Genomic DNA, 27,405 nt, shown 5'->3' on the forward strand with positions numbered 1-27,405 from the left:
TGAGGAGGGTCAAGCAAGGATAGAAGGAACGATGGTCGGAAGGAAGAAAGCAAGGAATAAGAAAGAAATGAAGTATAGACAGGAGGAAGGATGAAAGGAAGGGAATGAGGTTGGAAAGGATAAAAAGATACAAAGAAAGAAAGAATGTAGAAGGGAACAAGGAAAAGGAAGTAATACAATATTTGTAATATTAAACTAAATGTCTTGTGGTTTTGTACATAAATTTCTAAAAGCAACAAGGCAACTTTAGATATTTATTGATATAATTCAGTAAACACAAGTCTCTCAAACTATATACAAAGCATGTTACCGTCGTCAAGCTGACGACTGTCCAATATGAAATGAAGTACAACACTTATAAGGTGCAAAAAACAAACAAACTCTCCCCAAACCAATCTGCTAAGCTAAGCTATGCTACATATGGCAGGTTCACATTTATTGGCAGAGTAAAGCCGCATCATGCTAACATCATAAAACGTCTCATATTTACTAGTATTATGGATAATTTTATAAAACAACCAAGGACGACCATTGGGGCCACGTTGAAAATATGAGATGATTTTTCCTTGTAATATTGCATTATCACAGGTAAAATTATTCTCAAATAACGACTTTAACTCCAAACTTTTATTTGTAGTAAGTGTAAATAGTTTTTTTTTTTTTAAAAAAACAACCTTGATTATTGTTGAATAAAGCGTCTTTGAGTGTCCAGAAAAACTCTACATAATAAATCAGATGCTTTATTGTTATTGCGAGCGCACACTGGCACTGTTTTTGGTGTGTTCTGAATTTCTGAATGGCAACATTTGCAAACTTGGAGTGATGTCGCTCGACAGCAAGTGAGAGCGCAATTGTAAAATTTACACTTGTTTCTAAAATTACAACTCTTATCTCGCAATTTCATCATAATGCAGCATTTTTTGTAAAAAAAAAAAATCCTCCAATTACAGCTTGATCTATTAATGTGATCTTTTTCTTTCTGAACATTTTTTCCTTGTATGAATGTAAAATCAAGTTTTTGTTTCTTTTAAAATGACTATAGTGACACAAAATTCAAATAAAACAAACGTATCATTGCATCAATAATAAAATGAAAATGGAATGTACAAAGTACATGGAGCTGGGATAGGTCTTAGTATTTGTGGCTTTTTTCTTTCCAGACTGCTTGGAATTCTTGGAAGAGAGCAATCAAGAGCCATAAGCATTCCAAATAAAGCAACAGTATTGACACGTTAAAGAAGGCTTCCCAAAATTTGGGGCTGGACCCAAAATGCTTCCCCCGCGGGGGTCCAACCCCAAGTGTGGGAAATCTGCAGGGTGTAACGAAATTCCTTTTCTACATATATATACTTTAAATAGATCAACATAAATAGAGGGAAGCGTCTACATTTTTCCTTGAAACATTTACAAATAAATATTGGATTTGGACTGAATATGTGGACAGAGACTTTGGATGGAAAGCACAAAAAGAAAGTCAGGCAACACAATACGCACAGCAACAGTATGTACAACAAGCATGCTCAACAGTAGGAAAGTGTCTGAAAACCAGCATTTTTTTACTTTTTGCTTTTTTTTTTTGGTTAAACAAAAAAAATGTGTGTAAGGACTGTTTCAAATAAATACATAGGCAATGTATCCTAAATAAGATAACCTAAGAGCAAGTTGTGTGTGTGGGGGGGCTTTATGTTCCACTCTTCTGTTCCCACTCCTGGAAAACAAATAAACATTTATTCATAAACTGTTTGACTTTATAAAATATGCATTGTGAAAATATAACATACAGTATTTTATAAAATCACCGCAATTTATTTTCCTTTGTTTTACGTAACACTGACCTTGGCCTTCCTCAGGACATGTCCTCGGACTGGCGAGGCCTTGGGGAGGCCCTGCTGGCGGCGGAGCAGCGAGGCGCTGTTCACGGGCAGCGAGCAGGTCTCCGTGTCGCTGGTGTCGCAGCTGGAGAAGGGCGAAGGCTCCTGCACCCGTCGTAACGACGCTGGTGACTACGTTGAAAGAAAGTTAGAAAGAAAACCCAGTTACTGGATGAATTGGCCTTTTACATACGTGCATACAGGTGTAAACATATAAATACTACTAATACTTCATACTACAGTAGCCTAGCGACCTGGACTGAAGCTGGAGCAGTTTTGGGTTCAATGGTGAGGCCCAGTGTGACACCTCCGCTCAGGGCTTTCTTCAGGCTGTCTTTGACCTCAATCAGCTCTAACTCCAGGTTCACTCGCTCCTCCTCCTTCTGCCTGCACTCATCCTCCACCTTCTTCAGCCGTTCCGACAGCGAGGCCTGCGATCGTTTGCCTGCCGGGACAAACCCGTTGAACTTTATTGTCCAACTCATCGTAAAACAAAAGATGATTACATCTTAGAACCGCCGAATTTGACTTTAACACAGAACGGAAGCCGCAAACAAATTGCATCAGTCGCTTGAAGCACGGGAAATTTGAACACAAAATTCAACTTTCTAAAAAAAACTTTGTAAAAGCTGCGGATATTGCGGGATCATGATAGGTGAGCCGCAATTTAGTGGGGCAACACCGAAGTCGCACAATTGTTTTTGGCATGTACGCCTTCCTCTATCCTCCGTCTCACCCGAGGCTGCCTCAATGGCGCTGCGCAGGTCCCTGCGTTCCTTCTTCAAAGCGGCGAGATGGTTCCTGAGGTCAAGTTTCTTCTTGGTCAGCTCGTCGTCTTTGGTCTGCAGCCGCTTGGCGTCCGCCTCCACGCGGTTTTTCCCATATTTACATTGCTCCCCAGCTGGGACACAAACCAAGCAGGTCCGATTGAAATTCGTGCCAGAGATGCAATTTGGAAAAGATCCAGATTAAATTTGACATTGTAGATTTTAACGCTACGCTTACATAGCAAATTCAGTTCCGTTTGGATAAGTTTTAAAAGGTATGCAATATTTTATTTGCCATGGATCATTTCAATTGTGGCCACTCTGGATCACATTCAGGTCAAATTGGGTATCTGACATCTGGATTTTGGCCTGCTTTACTGCCGCTTCTTCTCTCTTCTAATCAAATAGCTAACAGAAACAGGATTCAATCTCCTCAAAGACAAATACTCATTTATTGTTATTATTTTACATGAATACTTACTGGAGTTGTTGCGTTTCAGTGACTGTGTCCCGTTCATTCCAGTCACTCCGTTCTTCTTTTGCTGACTTCTTGGATCTGCCTTCTGTTTGGATGCCAACCCATTGCTTGTAGTTCCCTTCTTTCCCTTAAACTAGTTGGACCAGAACACGGTAGAGGGGCAATTAATGGCCAACTAATTGATTATCAAATGAATCAAAACCAATTTTTTTCCCATTAGCAATTCATTGTTTGAAGCCCTCGCTTGAGTGCAAATTGTCCAAATCCTCAAGTCAGCCTCTCACCAGTAAATCATGTACTTGGAATTTTGAAAAAAAAAAAAAAAAAAATCTCTCGATGAATTTAGATTTGTGCATTTTCTGCAGTAATTAAAAAAAATCGGATTAATCAATTAATTGAATAGATAATCAACAGATTAATTTGATGATCATAATAATCAATTGTTACAGCTCTACAATAGTACACAATTATTAGTGCTTAATTATTATTAATTAATTATTCATTATTAGTGAGTCGGGGCAAGGCACTTTTCTAGCTTTCTGCACTAGTACTGGAGCCGCAAACTAGGTGGTGATGCATAAAATACTTCCGATACAAAAGTGCACGAAAATTTGCGTTATTTCCTGGAAAAAAAAAAAACTGCTTTAATGGCCAGTGATGTCAATTGAAACATTTATGGATATGGCTTGATTCACTGGCAATTCCATGTAAAAGGCAACAGACTGATAACTTTGCAGTCTTTCTAATGATAGAAGCTCATGTGAAAGGGAAAGTTTGTTAATCAGGTAGCAGCAGATTTGTATTGGAATGTTAAGAGCAAAAAAAAAGCATCATGCAATGTTAGTCACCTGAGCAGCAGCTTTGGTTTTACTATCGGCAGTGAGGAACTTAGAAGAGACTTTAGAGTCGGGTGTCTTATAGTGATTTGTCGAGACGGTCGGCTTGACTGAGGGCACGTTTTCGTAGGAGTTCTCATCGTGCGCTTCCTTCCCACCTGTGCCTGGAGTGGAGTGCTGCACATTGACGCCAAGAGGAAAAGAAGAAGAAGAGAAGGAAAAGAGAGGATGCAAGTAGACAGAAGGGCGTTAGAGAAGGAGAGTTGTTAGTAGATTATGAGCTTCAGACGTTTTTGTGGTTTTGTGGGTCACCTTCTGACTGATCAAAATTTCAAATGGCTGAGAAACCAGATAAGGGACTGAATTTTTTTAATTTGAGTGAATATTCAAAATGACATCAAAATGACTGCTTTTAATCAAAACGGCCAACTTCCGGAGTTTTTGTGGGTCACCTCCTGACTGCTATGCCTACCAAATTTCATGTTGCTAAGTGAAGACCATATGGTCTATTCAGGGTTTTCTGAGATGTTTCTTTTAGTGAGTTAAAATGACAACTTGTCTCCCATCACCCTCCAATGGAATGAATTATTTCTGATGGGAAAAGGTCAAATGGGAGCTTTACCATTCCATTGATGGGTACGTCATGGTAGTGCAGAGCCGTCCCGCTGGGGCAGGCGTAGCTGCCGACGTGATTGTCCAAGTACGGATTTGGCGAGATTGCACGCTTGCTGGTGAAACTGGAAGAATCATTCATTAGTCATTAAAAGAATTCTGATAGTGACATCCGTTGCACATCTCTCACCAGAGGGACTGTTTGGCCAGCTGGATTACGTTGGCGGTGGTCTCCACGTCAATGTAGTCGTAATGCAAGGTGGCCGGGTCTGCGGTGGACCCCGTCTCGGCCAGTAAGACCCCCAGCCAGCGACCCATGGCTTCAGAGGAAGATGCCTGAACAGAAAGGAGAAAAATGAAACAAGTTACTTTCATATTATTAACATTAGTGCGCATATGTTATTGAAATAAAGCCTGGGATGTTTCAAGCACCTCCAGTACTGCGACCTCTTGACCATTGCGTAACAAGCGGAAGGCAAATGGATGCTTGTGGTCCAGGCCGGGGCTGACTTCGCAACCTCGGAGGGGCAGCGAAGCGATGTGGCTCTTCAGGTCATCCTGGTCCTTGTGCAGCAGCAGCTGGTTGTCTTTGAGACGGCACCAGCGCTCTCGCCAGCGGTTATTGGACAACACGTTCAGGTAGCCTTTTGGTGAAAAAAAAAAACCCAGAAGTTAAACCACATGTGGAATTTATTATAACGAACTATTTTGCGCTAGATGAGAAAAACATTTTCTCTGTTACGGAAAAACGTTTTCGGAATTTGAAGGCTGAATAAACTGAAACGCTGTGGAATTGATTAAATTTGTTGAAATGTGGAATACAAGATTTGATGTTGGAAAAGAATTGATCAACAAATGTGGGACGAGGTAAATAGTGTGTGACAAATATAAAATACTGCCTACTAGTGGCCAAGTCACACACACCACAAAGACCCACAAATAATTTATTATGATGCACAAACTGTTTAATTCTTCACATTAATCTTTTGTGTTATTCTATATGGGCACAATATTATAATAAAAAAACTTTCCACCACTGAGCTTACCACACGTGGGAACATCTTCCTCTGCTGATGACGTCTGCTCATCCATCGACGGCTTCTTCTTGCCCAGCCCAATGATCTTGGTGATCTTCTTCCCAGCGCCTTTCCCAACAGTCCCGGTCTTGCCCTGCTCTGACTTGGAATTTTTCTTTCCTTTTCCTGGAATGCCACCACAAAAAGATCCCATGGATGGAACCACACGAAACCCTCACATAAAAATAAAAAATAAAAATCTCCATATTGATGCGTACCGTGGTCCTTGTTGTCGACATGTCCGTTCTCGTGCGGTGCTTCGCCGTCTGAGCTTGGCCTGTCACATGAGGACTTCTAAAAAAAAAATAGTGGACCAAAAACATGTTTCATTACAAACTAAAAACCTAAAGAGTGTGGAATATATGCAAAGACAGAACACAAAAGAATCACTGCCTAAGTAAGATTCAGCATTTAACTTTTAATTTCACTGTGATACTAAACATTTGCTGATCATACGATTCATTTTTTTTTTCAACAGTTTTACCTTTTCCAGTTCAGGTTTGTGGACCGGGGATCCGGAGCGATCCAATTCAAAAGTCCCGTTGCCGCACATTTCTCTCATGACCTAGAAACATGTAATACAGTAACACAGCATTAGCAGCAAGGGACTGTCATTGCCATTAAAAGAAGTGGAAAATCTACACGCATTCTGAGGATTGCGGACGGGTTTATATGGTGCCGAGCCTCGCTTGGCTAGCGGAAAGTTAGGACCATAAAACATGGCTGGATTAGGAATCCTGAAATATTTCCAGAGAATGAAGATGCTCATTCATTAGCATTACATAAGTAAACAGGGCAGGGTCCACAAAGGTCTGCTTGCAAATGTGCAGCTTTGGAAGGAAAATGGAGAATGCAGAAGATATTTTACACGACCACGAGTCAATCTTGTAGTTTGTTGTTATCTGCATTTTACTTGAGAATCTAGTTTTCAAATGACTTTTTACTTTTACTCTCTATATTAGAAAACAGATCTGTATGTTTGACTCCTTACCAATTCAAAATACGTCCCCTTTTTTTTTTTCAACCTACACCTAAAAGAGAAGTCAATAAAGCTAAATACATTTTATGAAAACAATCTAAATTAGTCATGGATGAGCAGCTGCAAAAAAAAAATGGTAGCAGGCGTTTGAATGTGATTGGTTAATTCTGAACCCGCATCTTTTCAGGCGTGGCTTCTTGAGACTTTTTTTTTGGGTGGGCGTACTTGTGTTAGGCATGCCTACCAAATTTCACGTTGCCAAGTGAAACCGCTGTTACACACATTAAATGGTCCAGAGTTTCACAATGGCTTAGGAATCTCAGTGCGACCATGCCAAGTGAGGGTTAATGAGATTTGCAGGGCCGCATGGGGCGCCAGCGTTCATTACAGTGACCCTCTTGCACTGTGGACCTGGATCTGCCAGGGAGGCTGGGTGATGCACGTCCACCCTCATCTTCTTGCGTTCCGAACCACGGCGCACTTAGCTCGCTGCTCTTGGCTTAGGGAGAGCAATTATGTTTGGAGGGGGGAAATGACAGGCTGTGGCTCCAGGCGAGCGAGTGCAGAAGACACATGCACACTGGAATCTCTGAAGTTGGAGATTGATGAAGCTGATCAAATTTGGGCTCCACAAACTATTTTGCAATCAATTACTATGGTGTATCATTTTTCAGACTTAAGTCTACAGGAGGCATGTACTTGTGCGCCCCAAAAAAATCAAATATACAATGACTCCTTCCTACCTTAGTGTTGGGACGATTTAAAGTTTTAAATGAACTTGTTAGACTTTCGTCCATTGGTCAGCAAATTTTACTTTTTTTTTTTTTAAACAGAGATGCAAGTAATCTTCTGGATTAACTATTTTTGCTGAATTGGATATCCCCCTGTTTTTTCTCTATTACATCAGTTTTATAATAATGATCCAATAACAATAATATTATATGGAATATTTAAGGGTTAATGTGTAATACAATGAATGATAAAATCCCTTTTGCACAAGCTTTTAGAGGTCAACTTAAAAACAACATATGAAAATACCTCAAAACCCTTTTTAAATCAGTGTCACATGAAGCAATCGGCAATTAAAATCTGTGCAATCTTTTCCCAATATAAGTGTTCCCTCCCTCTCATTGCACGTGGGTTACCTTGAGCCACTCCTCAGCTTGCTCCTTGCTCTGCACGGCGAGCACCAAGGCATCCGCCCCCTGATGGACAATCTTCAGTTCATGCCGTTTCTTTTTACCGTCTTTGGGGATGTGGGTGATGCTGCAACTTGACAAGGTCAGCTCCATTTGGGGCGTGTGGTCTTTGGACGACTTGTAACACTACGGAGCAAAACAAACACAACACAGCATTGATGTTGCACTTTCTGGAAATGAAGAAGAAGCAGTTCTCACCAGAAGTTTGTTATCTTTAATAACGCAGAGAAGCTTGGACCACTGGCCGAAGCGTTTCTTGCGTAGCAGGAAAGCGCAGATCCGGGCATCTTTGACCAAGTCCATGGAGGCCTCTTCGGAGGGCCACTGGTGGCGTGTCTTCCGACCCTTGTCGTCCTCTTCTTCCTCATCGTATGACTCGTAGGAGCTGCTCATAGCGTCCGAATCGTAGTCTGCGAGCGGGAGTCATCAGGGAGGAATTTATAAAAAAAAAAAAAAAAAAAAACAATGGCTCGACGCATCTGTTGACAAAGTGCATATCACTCACTCGACGTGATATATTCCGGTGCTTTGCCGGGGCTTAACGGCACGGCTTCCTCGTAGTAACCCTCTGGTAGCGAGGAGCTGGGTAGAGGAGGAGGCCCGTTAGTTGGAGCCTGTGAGGAGGACAGAAGATTGGAAAAATTACAAACAACATTCCTAAATAGGCATAAATTGGACAAAGAACATTGGAATGGCATCTGTTGAGAAACCGATGTGAAATCTGTGCTGAAGAGGGATGAGACGCACTATTGGATCTGTCGAAAGAATGCTTGCGAGGGGGAGAAGACAATAATTACACGGTGCTGCACGACAGATGAAAACAAGAAAAAAGCCAAGGACAACTTTGGGTTTGAGAGATGTATAATTACGCCTCGCAACGATGAATGGAATTGATTCAAGAGTTGTAAAACAGAGTCAAAGTTGAAAAATTATCAGAAAACGCCGGCACGGTTTGCGTGATAGCGTTCATGTCTTCTTTTCATTTGACAGGATGGCCTCTGTTTGACCACTAAATAGCGAAATACGTTTACAAATAATGCATCTTGTGCAGGAGCAGGGACATTGAACGGTGTCAACGGGACATGTCGGTGACCTACATACGCCCAGCAAAACAAAAGCCAACAAAAATGATGTATGCTTTGGAATTTTAGCGCTGGCGTGACGCAACGCCCTGTGTGTTGACTTGCCAAGTAGAGGGAGGGTCCCACCCCGAGGGGGTTAGCGAGAGAGAAGGAGGGGGGGGTCATTGCTCTCCAACATCAACACATATGGAAATCATTTGTGCACCATTGAAAGGAGCGCTGCACAAAATGTAGCGCGTGACGTAAACTGGAAGTAGGTGTGAAGGACTGCCAAATATTTTCCTGGACAAAAAAATGATGATTGAGTGGCGACCAAGCTCTCACTTGTGAACCTTAGTAGGCCCTTAAATGATCCCGCGAGTTGTTATGAAACAGTAAAGCATCGAAATCGGTCGGTAAACGCGAGAGCTGATTGTCTCCGGAGTGGCTGCGATTCCCCCAAATGGCCAGCGCAGACTTCAGGATGGAAAGCGCGTTGTCGGGAGCTCCCAAAAGCCGCAGGCTGGAAGTCTGGCCGAGCGCGCCGGTTTGGCCGGGCTGGCGCGGGTCACAGACAGACTGTGGTCAAGGCTGTCTCTTCCTCCCCCGTGCTGACCCGCTCTCGCGCAGTTCACGTCTTTCGCTCGCAGATAACGACATGTTATCCACGCACAAAATCTTAGTCTGGTAAAGCGACAACTTCATTCCTAACTTGAGCTCTGGTTTATTTTCCTCACTCTTGTAAAATCCCATCTATCTGTTAACTTTACATCTGGTTTCTATTTTTTTTTTTTAGTTAGTTCCTTTTAGTATTTAAAACATTTATCTTGTAGCATGTGTTTATTCTTGGAATAATCATTTTAAATTACTGTTTCATCAGACTATCAGGTACTTTTTCCAACCTTTTTTTCTGTGGTAAAAGCTCTTTTTTTCTTGCCATGTTTTATTACTTTAGTCAACCTTCTTTGTAATTACAATGATTAACTAGCAACACAAAAACAAAAAATTGGGGTCCAGTTTTACCAGCCAGGGGTGAGGAATTTCAGGCAGCGGCATCTGAGGCGGCGCGGGAAGTCCACTGTGGAGCTCTGCTTTACATAATGGTTCTGTGGAAAAGTGACAAAAAAATGTCCCATAAATCCATTTTACATAATACATAATAACAGTTCCCAACATCCACTTGAACAAATAGGCAGCACGGCTTGTTTAAAAAACAAGAAAAAACAGGTAGTATCCTTGAACTCAGTTGCTAATCAAAACAGCAGCACTTACACAAAAACAGTCACAAATTCATCTCATAATTGGCATTATGTTGTTTGTAGCATTTTCTGTAAAGTTTAGTTGTACCTTTCTCCGACAGGACTCTGTTGAGGATGTTGGAGAGGTGCGTTTTCTTCTCACGGATTCCAGCACTTAGATATTCCCGGTCCAGTAGGTCTAGGAACAGCCGGAGCTCGTACACCAACTCCTCCATTGCTGCACAACCAGCCACATCATTTCGTCAAAGATCATTTTTTAATTTACTCCACTGATATACTTTTTTTCTCTCATAGTTCTATAACCTAGCAACTTTTATCCGAGTAATTATTCTCATTTTCTTTTTAGTGCAGACCTAATAGTACATAGACCGATACCATAAGCCGTATTGGGCCAAAATAAAAAAATAATAATCGAAGGTTCAAGAGGTATTTGGTATGGTGAGTACTCAAAAAATGAATACTCGTACTGGCATCAGTCTGGAAAAAAATATGGTTTTGAACATCCCTAAAAAAAAATAATAATAATTTGTGGTTGTCAGCAATTTTGTAACTACAATGTCTTCCCCGCCCCCATAATTGTATTGTTTTGTTCTTTTTCGTTCATTTGTCACCATGTACAGAAAACATTTCAGCTCTGTAAGAGATCTTTGAAAGCTATGGTTTCTCTTGTCTAATGTTTTTTTCATATGTTCTTTCTACTTCAAGTATTACAATGCCACTCTTGTGACATTACAACTTTTTTTCTCATCGTCATGAAAGTATTTTTTCTCCCCCGAGCATTACTCGACACTCCGCCCAACGGTGGAACGTTACGGACAAATCACAGGATGGTCGATGCGGCATTAGTTTCTGGCGAAAGACGAGCAGTCTCAGATCTGTAATTACAACATTGCGGCGTTCACGTCATTCCGTTGAAAGCCCGGTCCGAACATCACAGGGCCGACTTGATTGCTATCAAACAGGTGGTTTAACGTACAAGCAGATGTTTTCCGACCCGAAAGTATACATCTGTGAAACCTCCGCGTGGAGCTGGAGGGATCAGGGCTAAGTCACTTTGGAGAGAGTGAAGATGCACCCTCTGGTATTTCTTTCCCAACGATAATTAGAGGGTACTCAGATGCTAACCACAAGCTTGCAAACTGCGAACAGCCGGGGATGAATGAGATGAGTGTTACACAGCAAGGAACATTCATATAACCAATTCTTATTGTATTTGAGTGGATTTTTCAGGTATCTTTGCAGCTCTTCTAATTATCTTTAATAATACTAATGTCTATTAAAGATAACTGTAGCTGTTTAAAATGATAGAATCATTGTTATTTGTGCTAGCCTATTGAGAATGCTTCTCATTTTATGTTAGCATGAAGCTAGCAGATATTAAATGTGTTTAAAAAGTGGTGAGGTGGAATTAAACTATATTAAAACAAATAGAAATGTTGAACAGAATTCAATCCTGGATGTATCTGGAATGGATCACCACGATAAATGGGGTTCCCTCGACCTCTGAAAACAGTTTTTAACTTGCACTGATGACAATAGTGAAAAAGATGTAAATATGAAGAAGTCATTATACTACGGGAATACAATTGCAATGAATGAAGAATTTTTTAGTTTTCGTTCTCACATTTATTTTTAGGTTTTTGTATGTAACACGAGTGGAAGAGACTCTGGAACAGATCAACTGAGTTTGTGTTGAAATGGCTCCCAAAAGTTGAGTTCATGAGTAAAATCACATTTATACAGTGTAAAGAATGACCGTAGAATTTTTTTTTTTTTCCTTCTGGGTGATTTTTCTTTGTATGACAATTTGACTCTGGAATCAAGTTTTCTCCTTACTACTGGTGAACTGGCTGCAAAAATGTAATAATGAGAAAAGCAATTTACTCCTAGTATGACTTGAGAAGTTTTAATTGTTTATAAAATGTTCCCAGCACTTTGTGAGGCAGTTTCACAGTGGAAAAAAAGCTAGACTTGTTTTTTTTTTTTTTTATGGATGAAAGAGAACCGCAAACTGTTAGCAGCGTGGATATTGACACATACAGGCATTCTCCTGCCCCCCTTCACCCCAATTATACTGGAAGTAGCCTGGGGGTGTGAAAGTAGATGTTTAAAAAAAAAAAAAAGGTAAGTGAATGGAGGTGGGAGGGTGCATTATGGGGTGGGGGTCCTCTGACCTATATAAATCATAACCTTTCAAACATCAAAACTGTTCTTAATTACAAAACACTACTTATTCGATGAATAACTTGAAACAACAAAGCAAGACATTTGAGTGTAAATGTAAATTCAAGTCGCTGTGTACATAAAGAGGGGAAAATGTCGCCATCAAGTCCGAAAAAAAAAAAAGCATCCAAGTTGAAGCCACTCACGAAGTCAATCAGAAACTCACCCCCGCTGGATGTAAAAAGCACAGGCTCGCTCCTCATCATGTAATCCGCCAAACGACGGTCCATACACGGTTAGACGGCCACGCTGTTACTTTTCGCCGTGGTTCCAGGCGTTTTCGCCCCCGATTTTTCCTCCTCCTTCTTTCTCCCTTTTCCTCACTTTCCCCCACCGTTTTCCTTCCTCACCGCCCTCGACGCGACGCCTTCACGGACCGTCAGAGTTACCAGTTTTATTTTACTAAACATACCACGTGTACCATGCCGTAAGGAATGTAAAGTACCCCTATATAGTGATGTAACGATTTAAACAAAAACAGCAAGAACAGCAAATTTTTAATGTTATCTCCCTTCAAAAGCCGAAACTCAAAGTCCTAATCTTGATAAGAAAATGCTTATTTGACAAGATAAAAGTTACAATCTTGCAAAAGATAAAGTCCTAAAGGTAGGAGAATATTTTTTAATGCAATACAGTCATCAAAATAAAGAAACAATTCTCTTACGGAGAACTATGCAATGTTACGAGAAAAAAAAGTCGTAATTATGCTAAAAAAAGTCAGAATCTTAGTCATTTATCAAAATTTGGCCGTTACTGCATATTCCGAGAACTGTCAGAAATCTGCAAGACTAAGTCAAAACGTTTCCCAAAAAAATAGTATTACCAGAAATAAATAAAGAGGAAATATGGTAATAATTTGACCAGGAACGTCATAAGGTTATAAGAAAAAAATAGATTATGAAGAAAAATATTTTTAGAAATAAAAAATCAAAACATCATAAATGTAGAAGATTTTTTTTTTGTAATGACATACTAATGAGAGAAAAACAATTTTACAAGAACAAACAATATTAGAACAAAACTGGTATAATTTTATTATAAAGAATAAACTCATTGTTTAGCCATTTTGCCTGGGAAAATTTCATGTTATTAACGAGTAACATGGATGAGAAATCCTTTTTTTTTTTCTTTTTTGCCAAGACAGCGTGTCTGTTGACGATCAATAAAATGAGCTTTCATTCGTCTCAATGACAAGACAATGCAATACTACGCCCCCCCCCAGCCAGCCAGCCAAGTCAGCCAGCCCCCCTCTCCTCTTCAGCCAAGTAACTGCCCAAGTAACAATTCACAGGCAAATATATGACAAAACACTCCAAAACATAAATAAGTAGCATAAAAGAGAGTGAAATCGATGAAAACAAAGCTCACCTCGCTCCTTTCTCAGGTTGCTTATTGTTCGCGTACCGGTGACAATCAGAGGCTGGACCGGAAGTGACTTCGCATCCTACAGCCAATCAGCGCTAAAGAGGCAAGGCTCGTTTGTTGACGATCCGTAAGGATATAAAATAAAACACGAAAGTAATAATGAAGGGAAATGGAAATGAATTCGGCATATATAAAATGTTTATATTTCCATATTAATATAAAGTATGTATTTTTTTAAATTTCCCAACTGTTAAATTGCCATAAATTTAAAATGATAAATAATATATTTCTAGATATAAACAAATCTTTTATATTTACGAAATATATATATGATTCTGACAGTTTCAAACTGATTTTCATTCTTGTTAAATACTAGAAATATTTTTAAAATGTAGATGAACATTTTTAAACATTAAATTCAACTTTAGATTTATTTTACACTAATATAAACCTATATATTCTCAAAACCAAATTTAAATCAAAACTAATAATAAATCTTGTATTGGCGCAATAATTTCAGTCGACAGGTGGCCAGCATGCGGTTGGTTAAAGCACTTTAATGGCAGAGGAACATTAGAAACAGGAAACAGTTAGTGTTTTACTTACAAGGCGCAAAATAAACTCAATATGTATGTATGTAACTTCAAAACAAATACAAATAAAATCCCTTCCTTCATATCACAATTACTATAAATAAGTTATGGTGAGCAGCTGATCTTTCATTTGACTTAATCGTTTCAGCAGAAAATCATTATCATTATCATGCAATGACTTGTATAAATATATCCTATATTGTATATGTAGTCAGTAGTAGATGCTTACATACAGTACATCTTGCAGTATTGTTGTGAGTTTTAGTTTTGCAGTATGCCATGATGCCTTCAAGCAACAAACAAAGCAGGATGAATAAATAATGCTGAAACAATCTTACATGCTACGCTATCGCTTTGGATTCATTTTGGAATCATTGCTTTGACAATCGCTCAGTGCGGGATCAACAATAGAAAGAAAAGATGGTACAGTGTGTCTGAATCCAAACAACCAAGAGGTGTGTGCAAAAACACGAAAAAATCATCTGATGTTCTTACGAGAATTTAGCAGCAAACCACAAAAATGAAGCGATGATAAAAGTTTCAATATTACCTGAAAAAGCTACAAACCTAAAATAATAAAGTTGTAATATTACGAGTGAAGTCGAAATAATATGAGAAAATGTTGTTATATTATCAGACTAAAACCCGACTATTACATGAACATAAGTATAAAGTCGGTATATAACAAGTCATGATGTTATGAGAAGAAAATTATGAGATATCTGAAGATGTTGTAACTTTGATTTAACAGAAGATGAAAAGTCAGAATGTTTTGAGAATAAACTCGTAACCTACGCAAAAAAGTTGCAACGTTCTAAGTCAAGTCAAATTAATTAGGTCATCGTAATACAAGAGAAAAAGTTGTAATATTACAACAACAATTGTATTTTCAAGAGTTTGCAAGCCCAATGTTAGAAGAAAGAGTCATAAATGTATGTCAATAAAGTTCTAAAAATAACAAGAATAAAGTCATCAAAATGCAAGACATAAAGCGATGATATTACTAAAAAAGTCATCATTTTGCAATTTAGTCATAATGTAAGAATAAAGTCGTCAAAATAAAATAAATACAGTATTACAAAATGTCTTTTGTCATAATATTAAAAATCGTCACAATAAAAAAGAAGTCATAATATGACAACATTTTCTCGTAACATTGCAACCTTTGGCCTTAGCATTTTGAGAAGATCATATTCTCAAGAATTTCCAGTTTTACGCGGAAAAAGAACAAAGTTGTAATATTCCGATAAAAAAAAATGTATTGTTGAGGGTGGGGGTTATGATATGACAAAGAAGAAAGCGTAATTTGACGAGCATAAATGCGAAAAAAAAAAAAAATGCAATTCCACGGGAATTAATTGGAAGAGAATGCAAGTTTGGATGCAGAAAAATAGGAAACTTTAAAAGTGAATTATAGGATTTTCTGAATTTTCAAGCTAAATGAAGGTGAGAAAACTTGAGCGTGGAAAGGAGCTGAGAGCAGATGTTTGAGTGCGAGCGGCGCTACAAGCACGGGCATGCAAACATGACTGCAGCTCATCTGGAAGCTCGCCAGTCCAACATTGCCATCGTATTGCACACACAAAGCTTTGGAGCGAGGGGGGCGGGGGGCGGCATATGCTAAAAAAGACGAGCCCTCTTCTTCAAGTCGTTCTTTTTCCAAAGTGCCAGACGCTCAAATTGATCCAGAGTCATTCCAAACACCTTCTGGAAGTCTTCGGGCGACAGATGTCTCTGGTCGACCGAGAGAATCGAAGTCAGTGGCGGAGTTCGTAATGAGAAGCTTTTGAACTATTCAGGCTCTTTTTTTTTTTAGAGGATCTCTATAGTTCCTACAAAGTCTACAAAAATCCCTTTTTGAATTGATTAGAAAATGAGCCGCTCACCTCCAATCGGGTGCGATCGATGTCTCGGGGAAGCTTCACTTTCACTCGATGTGTCACCGCCAGCATTTCATAAGGATACACCTGCAGGTATTATTTTAAAATGTATTCAAATGCTCACGTCATTGTAAAATATTAATCACAGAAATCTTACCTTGTACTCTGACCAACACAAATGGGGAGGAAAAAAAGAGAATTAATATGATGAAACACATAAAAAATGTAATTGTACTTGAAGAATGAGTAATTAAATCATCCCCACCGCAAAAAAAATAAAACTAAATTACCTCTCATGCCTCCCCAGCTTTGGGAGTCAGGATCCACTTCATGCTCAACCATCTCAGCAGCCTTTAGAAAAATATGTCAAATAATAATAATATAAAAAGACAAGATCCAAAAAAAAGTTCATAACATTTTAGAGCACTGAATTAAAATCAAATAACTGAAATAATGTGGTTGCAAAAGTGTGTACACCCCCTTGTAACTAGGAAAGTGGCTGTCAATCACATTCAAAACATCATTTAAAGTGCCTCAGAATATAGTTCTGATGTTCTAGTAATCTAGTAGTATTTAGAATTCCCTCCACCTTGACAAAGAGATGTGTCGATTTTTTCTCTCCACTTTATATTAAAACCACGCAAAATAATGGCCTCCTTCAACTCGATGCCACTTTCAAGATAAGCACCTGCTACACTCTGCTGCTTTCATTTTTTTTTTTTTTTTTTTTGTCGCTCACCTTGTAGATGCCGTTCCTTCCGTAACCAGGTAAGGATGCAGATTTATAATGAGGGAAATCTGACAAAATATTACAAAAGAGACATTTATTTTAAGTCTTTTTGATGGACACCACACTCCCTTAAAACAACATGACTCACTTGGCTGAGAGGTATTCATTGGCAAACTGCAGGTTGACTTAGACGGGTCGTGGTCTTCTGGACCCATGTGTCCATCAATGTCGCTCTTCATGATCATCCAATTACTCCTCTAAAAATGAAAAAAAAAAAAAAAAAAAACTAAGCCGGAAACACACATAATTGACTGTATGCCCTAAAAAAAAAAAATCTTTTGTCCTTGAAAGAAATAAGAAATATATTTAAACAAAAAAGGACATAACAGAACACTCTGAGAAAAACAAAGACTTATAACGGTAAATTAGAAATGACTCTCTCACCTTGCCATCATCGCCATCCTGCCAGGATGTTCTAGAAGCTGTGAAAGAGTCAAACATTTGGGCCAAATCACAAACAACATAGTCATCACCTCACAACAAAGTTGAGAAGGCACCCTGTATGATCTTAAATGTGTTGAGATGTTTTAACATTCAGCAAGTAGCTTCGTTACGGAAAACGTTTCCATGTCATTCTGATGCATTTGCCAGAAATGAGGAGCAGAAAAGGTGCATGCAACACAAGAGAGGGAAGTGTTAAATACGAAGTGGACTGTACCATGCTGTTTGTAGATGGGGGGTTTTCTATAGATATTATCTTTGACCTCAGTCTCTGGAAATGGGAATAGGCAAAGAGAGGGAAATCAAATAAAAAGAAGCCAACATCGGAGAGACACAGAGAGGAAGAGTGGAGACACAGAGAGAGAGAGAGAGAGAAAGAGAGAGAGAGAGAGAGAGAAGCATGAGTTAGCAGTTATTTGGGGATGGGAAGCCAAAAAAATGTGCATTGCAGAGCTCTAGTCAACACCATTTTTTCATTTTCCAAATAAAAAAAAATCATATCATCCATGCATTCCATTTGTACTAAATGTAACATAGTTGCCGATCTGTGTGGCAGGGCAATGAGAGGTTATTTCTTAAAATTAAAGCCATCAAATCAATGCACTTGATTGGAAATCTCACAGGCCTACCTGGTATGTGGAAATGGCGAGGGGCAGCCACGTACGTTGATGTGGACGATGGGGATTTGCAGTCAGAGTAGGCGGATAGGCTGGGGGTGCTCCGCCCACTTTCGCTACCTCCAGTCAGGAACGGATGACGGGTGAGCACAAACAGCAATTCGTCCGGTTAGTGATCGACCGCAGTCGTGGATGTTTCTTACGAGCAATGTCTTCAACGGATGCACCACACTACATGTTTGGGGTTCTCAAATTTTTGGGGGTCCACCATTTTTTTTTTTCTTTACAAAGCCCCCCCGCAAAAACATAACCTTGTGAAAATTATTTCGCGGACCTGCAAGCTACTGCTCACGGACCCTCGGTTTGAGAACCCCTTCACTCTCACAGGCAAGACTAGATGTGGAAGAGCGCCACTTGGACCACAAACACACACAGCGGTGCTGTTAAAGCAACTCGGACTGCCCTCCGACTGAGACCAACAAGATCTCGCCCAACTTGTCTGTGAAATCCACCTCACAGTGGAACAGCGCACGTCTACAAACACTACGTTTCATGGGTAGTGACAAAATATGACGCCGAGGAACGCAATACTGCCAAGACCCCGGAAGTGGCCACAAGCTTGTCTAGCAGGATGAGAAACCCAAACGGACCCGATGACATCACAACAGCAGATGACGTCACAAAAAGCGGCTAACCGTTCCACTGAGGTGGAGGGACAGAGGAGAACCGGTGTTTTACCATTAGGGGAAGGGAAAGTGAGATGCAAGAACATCCGAGGTACTTGTCTGAACCCTGAGAGATAATCAGGAGATTAGTAGGATGGCATGCTTCAAACAAAATTGCCGTTAACAAGCGGGGGTATGTTTGGGAGGGAAAAAAAAAACGAATCACAGCACGCCATTCTTCAAGTCCACTAGAGCCCAATTAAAATACAGACAATGGCAGGATTTGCTGGTGCTATTGATGGAACAATACTGAAAGCTCAAAAATAATGAGACAGTGAGCTGTTATGCAATTTTATGCATTTACTGGTGATCTTTCCTCGATTTCTACCGTATTTCTTTTGATTTTTGTCATTTTTCATAAAAATCAATCAATCAATCAATCACCTGTAAAGCTGAAGGTGACTGGATGAAAAGATCACAAATGTAATTCTCATTGAGCTATGGAAGCCGTAATACAATCGGGTAATTTGGGATTATTTCATTCCATAACACAGACTATTTTGGAAATACTGTATATACTCTTTAAATAAATGCTGCACTGGAAAAAAAAATCCTTTAGTTCCATTGAATTTACTTAATTCGTACTTAATTTGTTATTTGCGCATGATTAAAATGTGCTCAACTGAATAAAATATCCATTTCGTGAAAGTACTTTTACTTCATTGCTCTAATAAAACTTCCTACAACGGGGTCACTAGAAGGCCTCGGCCCCGACTTGAGTAAAACACGCTCCTTTTTTTCCATCCCTCCAGCAAATAGTCCATCGTCTGCATAAAACGTGGCCTCGATGGAGGGATACCTCGGAAGTAAGGGATGAAGTTGTGCTGCTGCAGCATGGACAACGTGGTGGGGTTCAGGTGTAATGACACACCTCGACCTCCAGGCCACAAGATGGTGCTAGCAGCAGCGCTACACCCTTCAGTCCCCTGCGAATGGCGCACGGGGAGGGAAGGGGAAGCCCCGGCCAAGCTGGAGGTGAGCTTGACACCACCCAAGAAGAGCCCGGGTGTACCCGGGTACTCTACTTCAGGTCCTGAATGTCGAATATTGAGTCACAAAATGAGGAAAACGCAAAAAAAGGATGAAGATCACAAAGTGAGCCCCGTTTATCACGGGAGATAGAAAAGCACCAAAAATTGGATTGCTGCATACACAACGGATGATTTTAAAAGATAATCAAAGGCAGTACCGGGTCGGCTGTTGTTCTGAGGGGACCGGGACGGGGTGTAACGTCCGTAACCCCCCAAAGAGCTGTTGGAACTGGGGCTGGAGGGCCTATGATGACTCGGTGACTTCTCCCCATCACCCTGCATGCGCAAAACGAATCGGAAATCAACATTTTGCGATGTAGCGGAACCCAAATACCCGACACCAGACTCCAGTCTACCTCGCTGTAGTGCCTCTCTTCAGACGTGTAGCTGACGTAGGGCGAGTACGAGAGCATGTCTGGTCGGTCTATGTTGTAGATGGCTTTGGTTTTCGGAAGCGCTGCCAGGTCCTTGTAGTCCAGCAGCTCTTCTCCAAGTTTGGCCTGGAGATGACCCCAACCCGAAAAAAAAAAAAAAAAAAATGGCAATGAGTGAATCGTTAACGGCTGAAGAGTCGAGTCGAGTTTCCAGAAATGTCTTACAAAAATGACTCTGTTGGGAGAGCCTGAGGCACTGGACGCCGGGACGGATGTGATGCTCTCGGACGAAGTACGAGTCACCTGGAACAGTTAGGGGATTATTTTTACTTCGTTTTTATTGATGAGTATGTTCTTTTAAATTCACTTCACAAGTTTGTTAATATTTTTAGAAAATGCTTTGTACCCCGATAGATTTGACAGTAATGCTTAAATAAATACATTTAAAATGAATCCCAAAACTCACTTATTAACAGACAAAGACAAAAATGATGAACTTTTTCTACCATAATTATCGTCATTTCTGTAAATGTAAAATGTAGTCTCAGTTATTTTGGGGGGTTTTGTTAAAAGCATTTTTATTTGATTTTGTTAACAGAAATGCATTTTGAGTTTGACATTTTTTTACATACATTTTCATCACCCATAATGGCCTTGCCTGGAATATATGCAGTCTCCGTTGCATTATTTTTCGCACCAATTCAAAAATGGCGGCCGGCCCTCAAATAACCATTGCGGGCCAATTAATCAACGTAGATTTGTGGCAGTGTTCCCCAATCAATTGTTTTAATACCGACGTGTACCCGACTTTTTTTAACGGTAGCATGGCGATCTTACCTTAGTCTTCTCTTCCTGCTTGGCTGCTTGTCTACATGGGGGATGCCAGATTGATGATCCTACACAAGAGCGCCAAGTTTTTAGTCTTCGCTGACAACCGCCCGCCTACGTTGGAGGACAAATGATTTTGGCTCTACCTTGGAGGTACATCTCTTCTCCTTCTGCAAACATCTGCTCACAACGGGCGCAGCGGGCACATGACGGGTGATAGTGCTTCTCCCCGGCCTGTTGAGCGACAAAACAAACCCCAAATCATTGAAGTTTAAACTTTAGAATTGCCACCTGACCACTAGGTGGCGCCAAAGAGTTGCCTTCAATAAGCAAGTTTGTGTAGGTGATTGGCAATAACAGTTTTACCTCTAGGACCTTTCCAGTGATATACTTCTTGCAGCTCTCGCACTGGATGCCGAACATGGCGTGATAGTCCATCTCGCAAAAGGGGATCCCGTCCCTGGAAAAAAAACAGGAAGGAGCTCGCTTTGAAAGAAAAAAAAATATATATCATCAAGGTAGCGGCTGCCGTCGGAGGACTCACTTGCTAATGTACTCGGCATTGAGGACCTTGTTGCACACTTTGCACTTGAAGCAGCCCAGATGCCAGTGCTTGTCCAGGGCTACCAGGGACTGTTCGTTTTTAAACTCTTTCCCACAGCCGCAGCAGTCTGGATGGGGGGTGGGGGGGGGGAAGCGACGGGTCCAGTTGGCTTTCGATATATACAGAAACATTTGACGGTGTCATGAAGGCATTACTGACTGTGGACAGCCTGGATGGGTGCAGGGCTGTTTGCAGGAAGCGGCTGGGTACAGTTTTGGCAGACGCACTCCTTCCCGTTAAAAGTCACACGGTCACCAGCCGGAAATGGCTGCCTGCAAGATAAATCCATCGATGATAACGCGGCAACTTGAGAATATTAAAGCACACAATCACATTGAAAGTCAGACAAGATTGTTTTTTTGTTCTATGGTAAGAGAGCAGACAGCTTGTACAAAATAAAGAATACTTCAAAGCTAAATTTGACGATGAAAATTTTTTCAGGGCCCACATTGAAAGACAGCTTGAGAAAAAAACGGAATAATATGCTTTGTAATTCCACCTATGTTGCAGATTTTGTAAGAGAGGAGACATCTTGAAAAAAAACTAAAGACATCAGCTTGGCAACTTTCATGAAATCTGCTAGATTGCAGTTGATTTGGAATTCAATACGACTCAAAACTTCAAGATATCGCATAAAGATATATCGGCTGAACTATGCATAGTGTTTTGATTTTTCTGGTTTCTTACTTGCAAGCGGCGCAAACAAAGCATCGCGGGTGGTAGGTCTTGCCAAGGGCGGACACCACCTCTCCTTCGATGAAGTCCTGGCAGCTGAAGCAGCGCGTCCCGTACAGCCGCTGGTAGTCCAGCGTGCACATGTACTCGCCTTGTCGCAGGAAGAAGCCCCCATTGGCCAGTTCGCATCCACATACTGGCCGGGACCAAACCACAAACAGCTCCATCAATTGCACAGTAAGAAAGGCTTCCTCGACAATAGTTCCAATGGTGGGAGTTGATGGTTTTTTTTTTTTTCAACTTAAGCAAGCTTTTCATGTTGAGCTCCGAGCTGAAGCATTTTGCACAAACATGGATGCCAACTCGCAGTAATGTGTGAAGCTTTGTTGGGGCTTTTTGCAAGAATGTGAGAGGTATGCACTCCAAAGTCTCACAGTCCAGTTACTGGACCGTTGATATCAGGAATAGACACTGGGTAGCTCTTATGCTGCTTTTATATGACGATAAGAATTAAGCCTCCAGTTATATTGTAGGTCATTGTGATCCATTATAACATTTCTGGCTTGTTTAATTTGTATTGGGAATTTTGAGGAATTTATTTTCTGGTTCTGACATTTTTTTGCATAACAGTTCAAAGTGACCCTGGATTATGATTAGTGTTCCTAAAAATACAATGTGATGGGAGGAGTTAAAAAAAAAAAGACATAAATGTAAGCAATAATTGTTATGGCTATAACCTTAAAAGCTCTTTGCTCAATGTTTGAGTTTCTGAATAATTCAGTAATTTCAGAGCTGCTGTTTTCCTCAACTGGATTTATATTTACTACGGTGCCATGTTGCTTGATTAATGAGGCTAGCAAAATTAGCAAAGCTAAGTTAGCAAGCCAGCAAAGTTAGAAAATCTACGTGTCTACATCTTTGGGATTTCACAAATTTCATTGAGCTGCCGTTTTTCTTTGCTGAACGTACACTTAACTAAGTGTGGTGATTAAATAATGGTGTCAGGTTGCCTCGACAGGCAAAAATTAGCAAGTGAGTCAACATGTTGGCATATTTGCATTTCAGCGGTTCCGGAGCTTGTGCTTTTTTTTTCTACCGGACTGTTCCGACAATTCTTCTTTTGTGTGTTGAAAATAGTGGAGTAAGGTTAGCAAGTGGACATCCTTAAAATTCAGAAATTGAAGAGCTGGTGTGTTCATCTTCTGGACTGAGTGTTTGCATAAACAAAAGTCGAGGACGAACGAGTGAGTGAGTCGCACCTTTGCAAACGAAGCACTTGATGTGGAAGTGTTTATTTTGGACTCGCAGGGCCTCCCCTTTGCAAGGCTTCCCGCAGTTCTGGCAGGGGACGGGGCCTCGCCCCGTTTTCTGCTGTGCCGTCGGGCTTTGCACAGCCTGCTGCTGAATCACTAAAGGGCAAAACACACACACACAGAGAAGGAAGTCAAGAATTTGTATGAGGGAACATGATTAGAGCTCCTATTCCTCTTCTTCGGTGAGTAACCTTTGTAAGGAAGAGGCCTAAAGGGTTTGGCTTAATTGCCTTTAATTCAAGAGGAAACTGTCAAGTCAGCAAACCGGTTTCATCCCCGTCTCGGTAGTGTACATACCCCGGAGATTTAAGTTCACTTGTGAATCGAGACCAGCTCTTGATGTAGAAAAGGAATTTCTTTGTCTTTAGACGTGGTGAAGCAGCATGTGGTTCATTGCTCAAGGTCATATGGGTACGCTCGGAGAAAAAAATATTTGGTCTGGAATTCTTTTTTTTATTTATGAAAAATATACATATTCATACATCTTGTGGAAAATAATTTTACATTTTTTTAATTTGGATTTAGTTGATTTTTAATTGAATTTGATTTTTCTAAACTCACGCATGAGCTCATGTGTTGGCCCACCCAAGGACTATACCATGAATCCCCTTTTAAAGGTGCCAAGCTATACTGTATGCCCCCGTCTAAAAATAGGATACCCCATAATACTCGACAGCATTCTTGTTGCTGAAGGGTCGCATTTAGAGGTGCGGCCCAATGCTCACATTACCACAGAGGGCAACTTTGACTTGACTTTGCTGTCTAAAGAAGCGCAATGCCACTCTGTCCGTTAATTAACATTTGTATTATTTCTGGAAAAAAACAGAAGGTCCTGAAATGGTTGCTTTGTGTGTCTTGAATTTTATTTGTGGTTCTGGGCAAAACCCTGTGTTGATCGGGTGGCTCGGAATTTATCTTTTAAAAGGATCCCGGACTTGTGCTAGAAGTGTCATATCGGTGCCATGTCTTTCGGGGTCCGCGTCAACCTGATGCGCAAACTCAGCTGACAATCTGTGACTTATTTTCATTTCTAGACTCTTTGGTTATAATCACACCTATTACGCAACTCGTCTCTCACCTTCAAGCATCTGGATTTTAGCCTGTTTTACTTCTGCCCCCCCATGACTGTGCAGCAACCAATCGGGTCACGTTCACATGTGCTAACGACTCCTTCACCATGCCAGCATATTGAAATAATAGTTAAAGGTGATTGATGGATTGATGTCGTGTTTGTGTGAATTTCCCACAGTGCTGATGCTTGCATGGAAAAGAGGAGCTCAGAACATTCAGAAAATCTCCCATGGCTTGAAAATTGTTGACAAGAAATTGTGAATACAAAGGATGCTTAAATCTCAAAGTGGCAGGTATGAGTCACAAAAAAAGCCTTGTGCATTGTCGTCAATTCTTTAAGCAGATCTGCTGTACTGCCAAAACACAAGCTGAGCAGGTTTAACAAGGAAGAGTGCCGAGTAAATAAAAAAAAAGCTCATATATTTGTTTTGAAAACATTTCAAACTGATGTAAATAATTGAAAGTTGTTTTGAAATATAAACATCAATATCTAATAGTTTGGGGAGTACAATCTTATTATTGTTATTGTATATTTGAAAATCTAACCCTAATCCGATCCATGATACATTATTTCATAAGAATTTATGGAAAATAAAAGAAATTAAATATGTGCCATAATAATTACTAGACAAATACGATATTTATCAAAATGTTCTATTAAAATGTGTGATTTTTATTTGAGGAGAACATGTGGAGATAACCAATGACAATAATATAGAATAATTCCAAAAATTAAACAAAATGAGAAAAACGGTTAAATAATTAATATACAAAAGCTAAAAACAACAAATTTTCTTGTAATAAATGTGAATACAAATAATTTTAAACCATAAGTCCAAAGCATTCAGATTTTTCCCACTCAATTGTTTACAAATATTTTGTAAATATCCGATACCGACGCTAATCATTCCTATTAAAACAGAATAAACAGTTTTAGACACAAAAGATGTTACGATTCAAATGATTATCATCATCTATGAAATGCTCCATCTGTAAAGCAGACATGCTCAAGTCTGAAGTTGTTCTCCACACACTTATATAACCAGAAGAAGCTCATCCTGCTGCAGGTGCTTCACCAAAACAGCCCAATATGTTTTTTGTCTTCTCTCATGGAACAGCACGCTCGTTCCTACCTGTTTCTTCTGGCATCGCAACGGATGAAGTCCTTTTTTTGTGTGTGTGTGCACGAAATCCAAGCAAGCTTTTCAGAGCTCCTGGATCGTCAGCTATGCGGCAATGGTGTAATAATAAATGAGAGCGTGCCTTCTATCCCCAGCTCTGGAATGAGCTGCAGGTCATGTGACTTTCTCGCTCACTCTCGCTCTGTGTTATTCCGGACATGTGGTATAAATAGAAGCATATGGCGCTCAAAGAGAATGACACAAGGTGGGTGGGGGAAATGTTTTTCCTATTGGGGTGGGGGCATTATGGTCTCCTAAAAATGGGGTTCTCAAACTTCTTGAGTCCAGGGACTTCCTAGAAGGGTAATATGTTTCCAAGAATCCAGTCCTAATGCCAAATAAACATAACTACAACGTGTATGCTGTAGGAAAAAAAGGTTTCCTCTTTTACAGAGAAAATGTTGTAACATCATGAAATTGAAGTTGTGATGCAATGGGAGCAAAATCCTATTTTTCCAAGATTAGGTCAGAATATGACGTGAATAAAAATAAATCCCTTAAAATTGCAAACAAACAGCTTAACATTTAACACCATACAAAAACCAGACCAAACACCTTAAAATGGGTTAGTTCAAAGAAATATTAATAGTTGTGCCATCTTTAGTGGCAACTGTAGAGCCCAGTGGTTGGCACCAGGGTGCGGAATTTGGATTGTGGGGAAATCAAACACCTTGACAACAGCTGGATTGTCATACTCTGTCTGGGGATGGTTGCTGTTGGGGACACAATCCGCCACCTGCAGTGGCAACCCCACAACTCAGTCTGGGGAGTGTTGCTAAATGGTTGTTACTGTTGAAGGTGCCATACGCCACTTGCAGCAGAAACCCCTGAACCCTCAAAGATGGACCATTAGGAAAAAAGCTTGGATTGTACGGGGACCAACACATTGACAGGGATAAATCTGTTGTACTTTGTCTCAGGATGTTTGCTGGGTGTGCCTTCCTGCTGGGGTCATCATCCGCAGTGGCAAGATCAGAACCCCACAAAAGACCCCAATAATAAATAAAGAGGTTGAATTCTGGGGGGGACAAACCCCTAGGACAGGATCTTAATTGCACCAATGGTAGTAATTTAATTTCCTGCTATTATAATGGTTGCAGAACACCAATAATTCCATATGATGGGCTAGCACCAATCAAAATATCTTACCAGTGCTGCTCATGATGTCAGTCAGATGATGCGCTGTGAATAAAGAGCCTCTCCTCACCAGTCTAGCAGCTGAATGATGCCAGCAGCTGCGGTGCGCCGCCCACTAGCCACTAGCCACCTTACGTGGGTGCGTGGGGGAGTTCTTCGTTGGGAGGGCCCCACGGACAGGCCCGGTGGCTCCTGGTTTGATGTTACTGATATATTGGGGCCGCAGACACTGCGGCAACGCCTCTCCAAACGCAGACAGCTTGGGCGTGGACGCACTTTGCAAAACAATCCACTAGAAGAAACAAATAGAAGTCCACAAGTTTCCTTGGTGCACTCCCAAAATAAAAGCATATTATTTCGTATTCATTATCGAATAAAGCCACCTACCAAAACGTTGAATTTTACTAATCAAAGAAATT

General features: G+C 40.4%; 2 protein-coding genes across 8 annotated transcripts; both read right to left on the reverse strand.

Annotated features, from left to right (window-relative positions):
• Nucleotides 1–240: 240 nt before the first annotated feature.
• Nucleotides 241–13,909, reverse strand: afap1 (actin filament associated protein 1). Of its 3 annotated transcripts, none has more exons than XM_049760660.2 (18): nucleotides 13,730–13,909; nucleotides 10,227–10,355; nucleotides 9,903–9,985; nucleotides 8,324–8,432; nucleotides 8,017–8,228; nucleotides 7,765–7,944; nucleotides 6,125–6,205; nucleotides 5,859–5,934; nucleotides 5,611–5,766; nucleotides 4,997–5,208; nucleotides 4,755–4,900; nucleotides 4,575–4,689; nucleotides 3,965–4,129; nucleotides 3,120–3,249; nucleotides 2,608–2,772; nucleotides 2,126–2,316; nucleotides 1,836–2,003; nucleotides 241–1,708 (listed from the first exon to the last, which is right to left on the reverse strand). In XM_049760660.2, the coding sequence occupies exons 2-18, from the start codon at nucleotides 10,351–10,353 to the stop codon at nucleotides 1,682–1,684; spliced, it is 2,343 nt and encodes a 780-aa protein (XP_049616617.1). In that variant the 5' UTR covers nucleotides 10,354–10,355; nucleotides 13,730–13,909; the 3' UTR covers nucleotides 241–1,681. The 3 variants fall into 3 exon arrangements, with proteins under 3 accessions (XP_049616617.1, XP_049616608.1, XP_049616618.1); XM_049760651.1 differs by lacking the exon at nucleotides 13,730–13,909 and adding an exon at nucleotides 12,528–12,735; XM_049760661.1 differs by lacking the exons at nucleotides 3,965–4,129; nucleotides 13,730–13,909 and adding an exon at nucleotides 12,528–12,733.
• Nucleotides 13,910–14,263: 354 nt separating this feature from the next.
• Nucleotides 14,264–27,249, reverse strand: ablim2 (actin binding LIM protein family, member 2). 5 transcript variants are annotated; one of them, XM_068648853.1, is made up of 21 exons: nucleotides 26,999–27,249; nucleotides 23,544–23,693; nucleotides 22,297–22,480; nucleotides 21,769–21,881; nucleotides 21,550–21,676; nucleotides 21,372–21,465; nucleotides 21,152–21,239; nucleotides 21,015–21,073; nucleotides 20,403–20,480; nucleotides 20,160–20,303; nucleotides 19,962–20,079; nucleotides 19,572–19,805; nucleotides 18,060–18,167; nucleotides 17,648–17,701; nucleotides 17,374–17,411; nucleotides 17,078–17,186; nucleotides 16,939–16,997; nucleotides 16,490–16,550; nucleotides 16,357–16,364; nucleotides 16,206–16,286; nucleotides 14,264–16,053 (listed from the first exon to the last, which is right to left on the reverse strand). In XM_068648853.1, the coding sequence occupies exons 1-21, from the start codon at nucleotides 27,009–27,011 to the stop codon at nucleotides 15,940–15,942; spliced, it is 2,034 nt and encodes a 677-aa protein (XP_068504954.1). In that variant the 5' UTR covers nucleotides 27,012–27,249; the 3' UTR covers nucleotides 14,264–15,939. The 5 variants fall into 5 exon arrangements, with proteins under 5 accessions (XP_068504954.1, XP_049616958.1, XP_068505067.1 ...); XM_049761001.2 differs by lacking the exon at nucleotides 26,999–27,249 and adding an exon at nucleotides 25,802–25,989; XM_068648966.1 differs by lacking the exons at nucleotides 17,648–17,701; nucleotides 26,999–27,249 and adding an exon at nucleotides 25,802–25,986.
• Between the last annotated feature and the right edge of the window lie 156 nt (nucleotides 27,250–27,405).

The sequence above is a fragment of the Syngnathus scovelli genome, chromosome 1, assembly GCF_024217435.2.
Source record: "Syngnathus scovelli strain Florida chromosome 1, RoL_Ssco_1.2, whole genome shotgun sequence".
Lineage (NCBI taxonomy): Eukaryota > Metazoa > Chordata > Actinopteri > Syngnathiformes > Syngnathidae > Syngnathus > Syngnathus scovelli.

Coding starts and splice junctions, on each gene's coding strand:
- afap1 (XM_049760651.1), bottom strand. CDS start 12,591: ATGGACCGTCGTTTGGCGGATTACATGATGAGGAGCGAGCCTGTGCTT. Junction 7,945..8,016: donor TTAAAGATAACAAACTTCTG/GTGAGAACTGCT, acceptor TTTGCTCCGTAG/TGTTACAAGTCGTCCAAAGA. Junction 3,250..3,964: donor AAACCAAAGCTGCTGCTCAG/GTGACTAACATT, acceptor TGGTCCAACTAG/TTTAAGGGAAAGAAGGGAAC.
- ablim2 (XM_049761001.2), bottom strand. Junction 20,481..21,014: donor AGCAGGAAGAGAAGACTAAG/GTAAGATCGCCA, acceptor TAACTGTTCCAG/GTGACTCGTACTTCGTCCGA. Junction 20,080..20,159: donor AAGAGAGGCACTACAGCGAG/GTAGACTGGAGT, acceptor TTGCGCATGCAG/GGTGATGGGGAGAAGTCACC.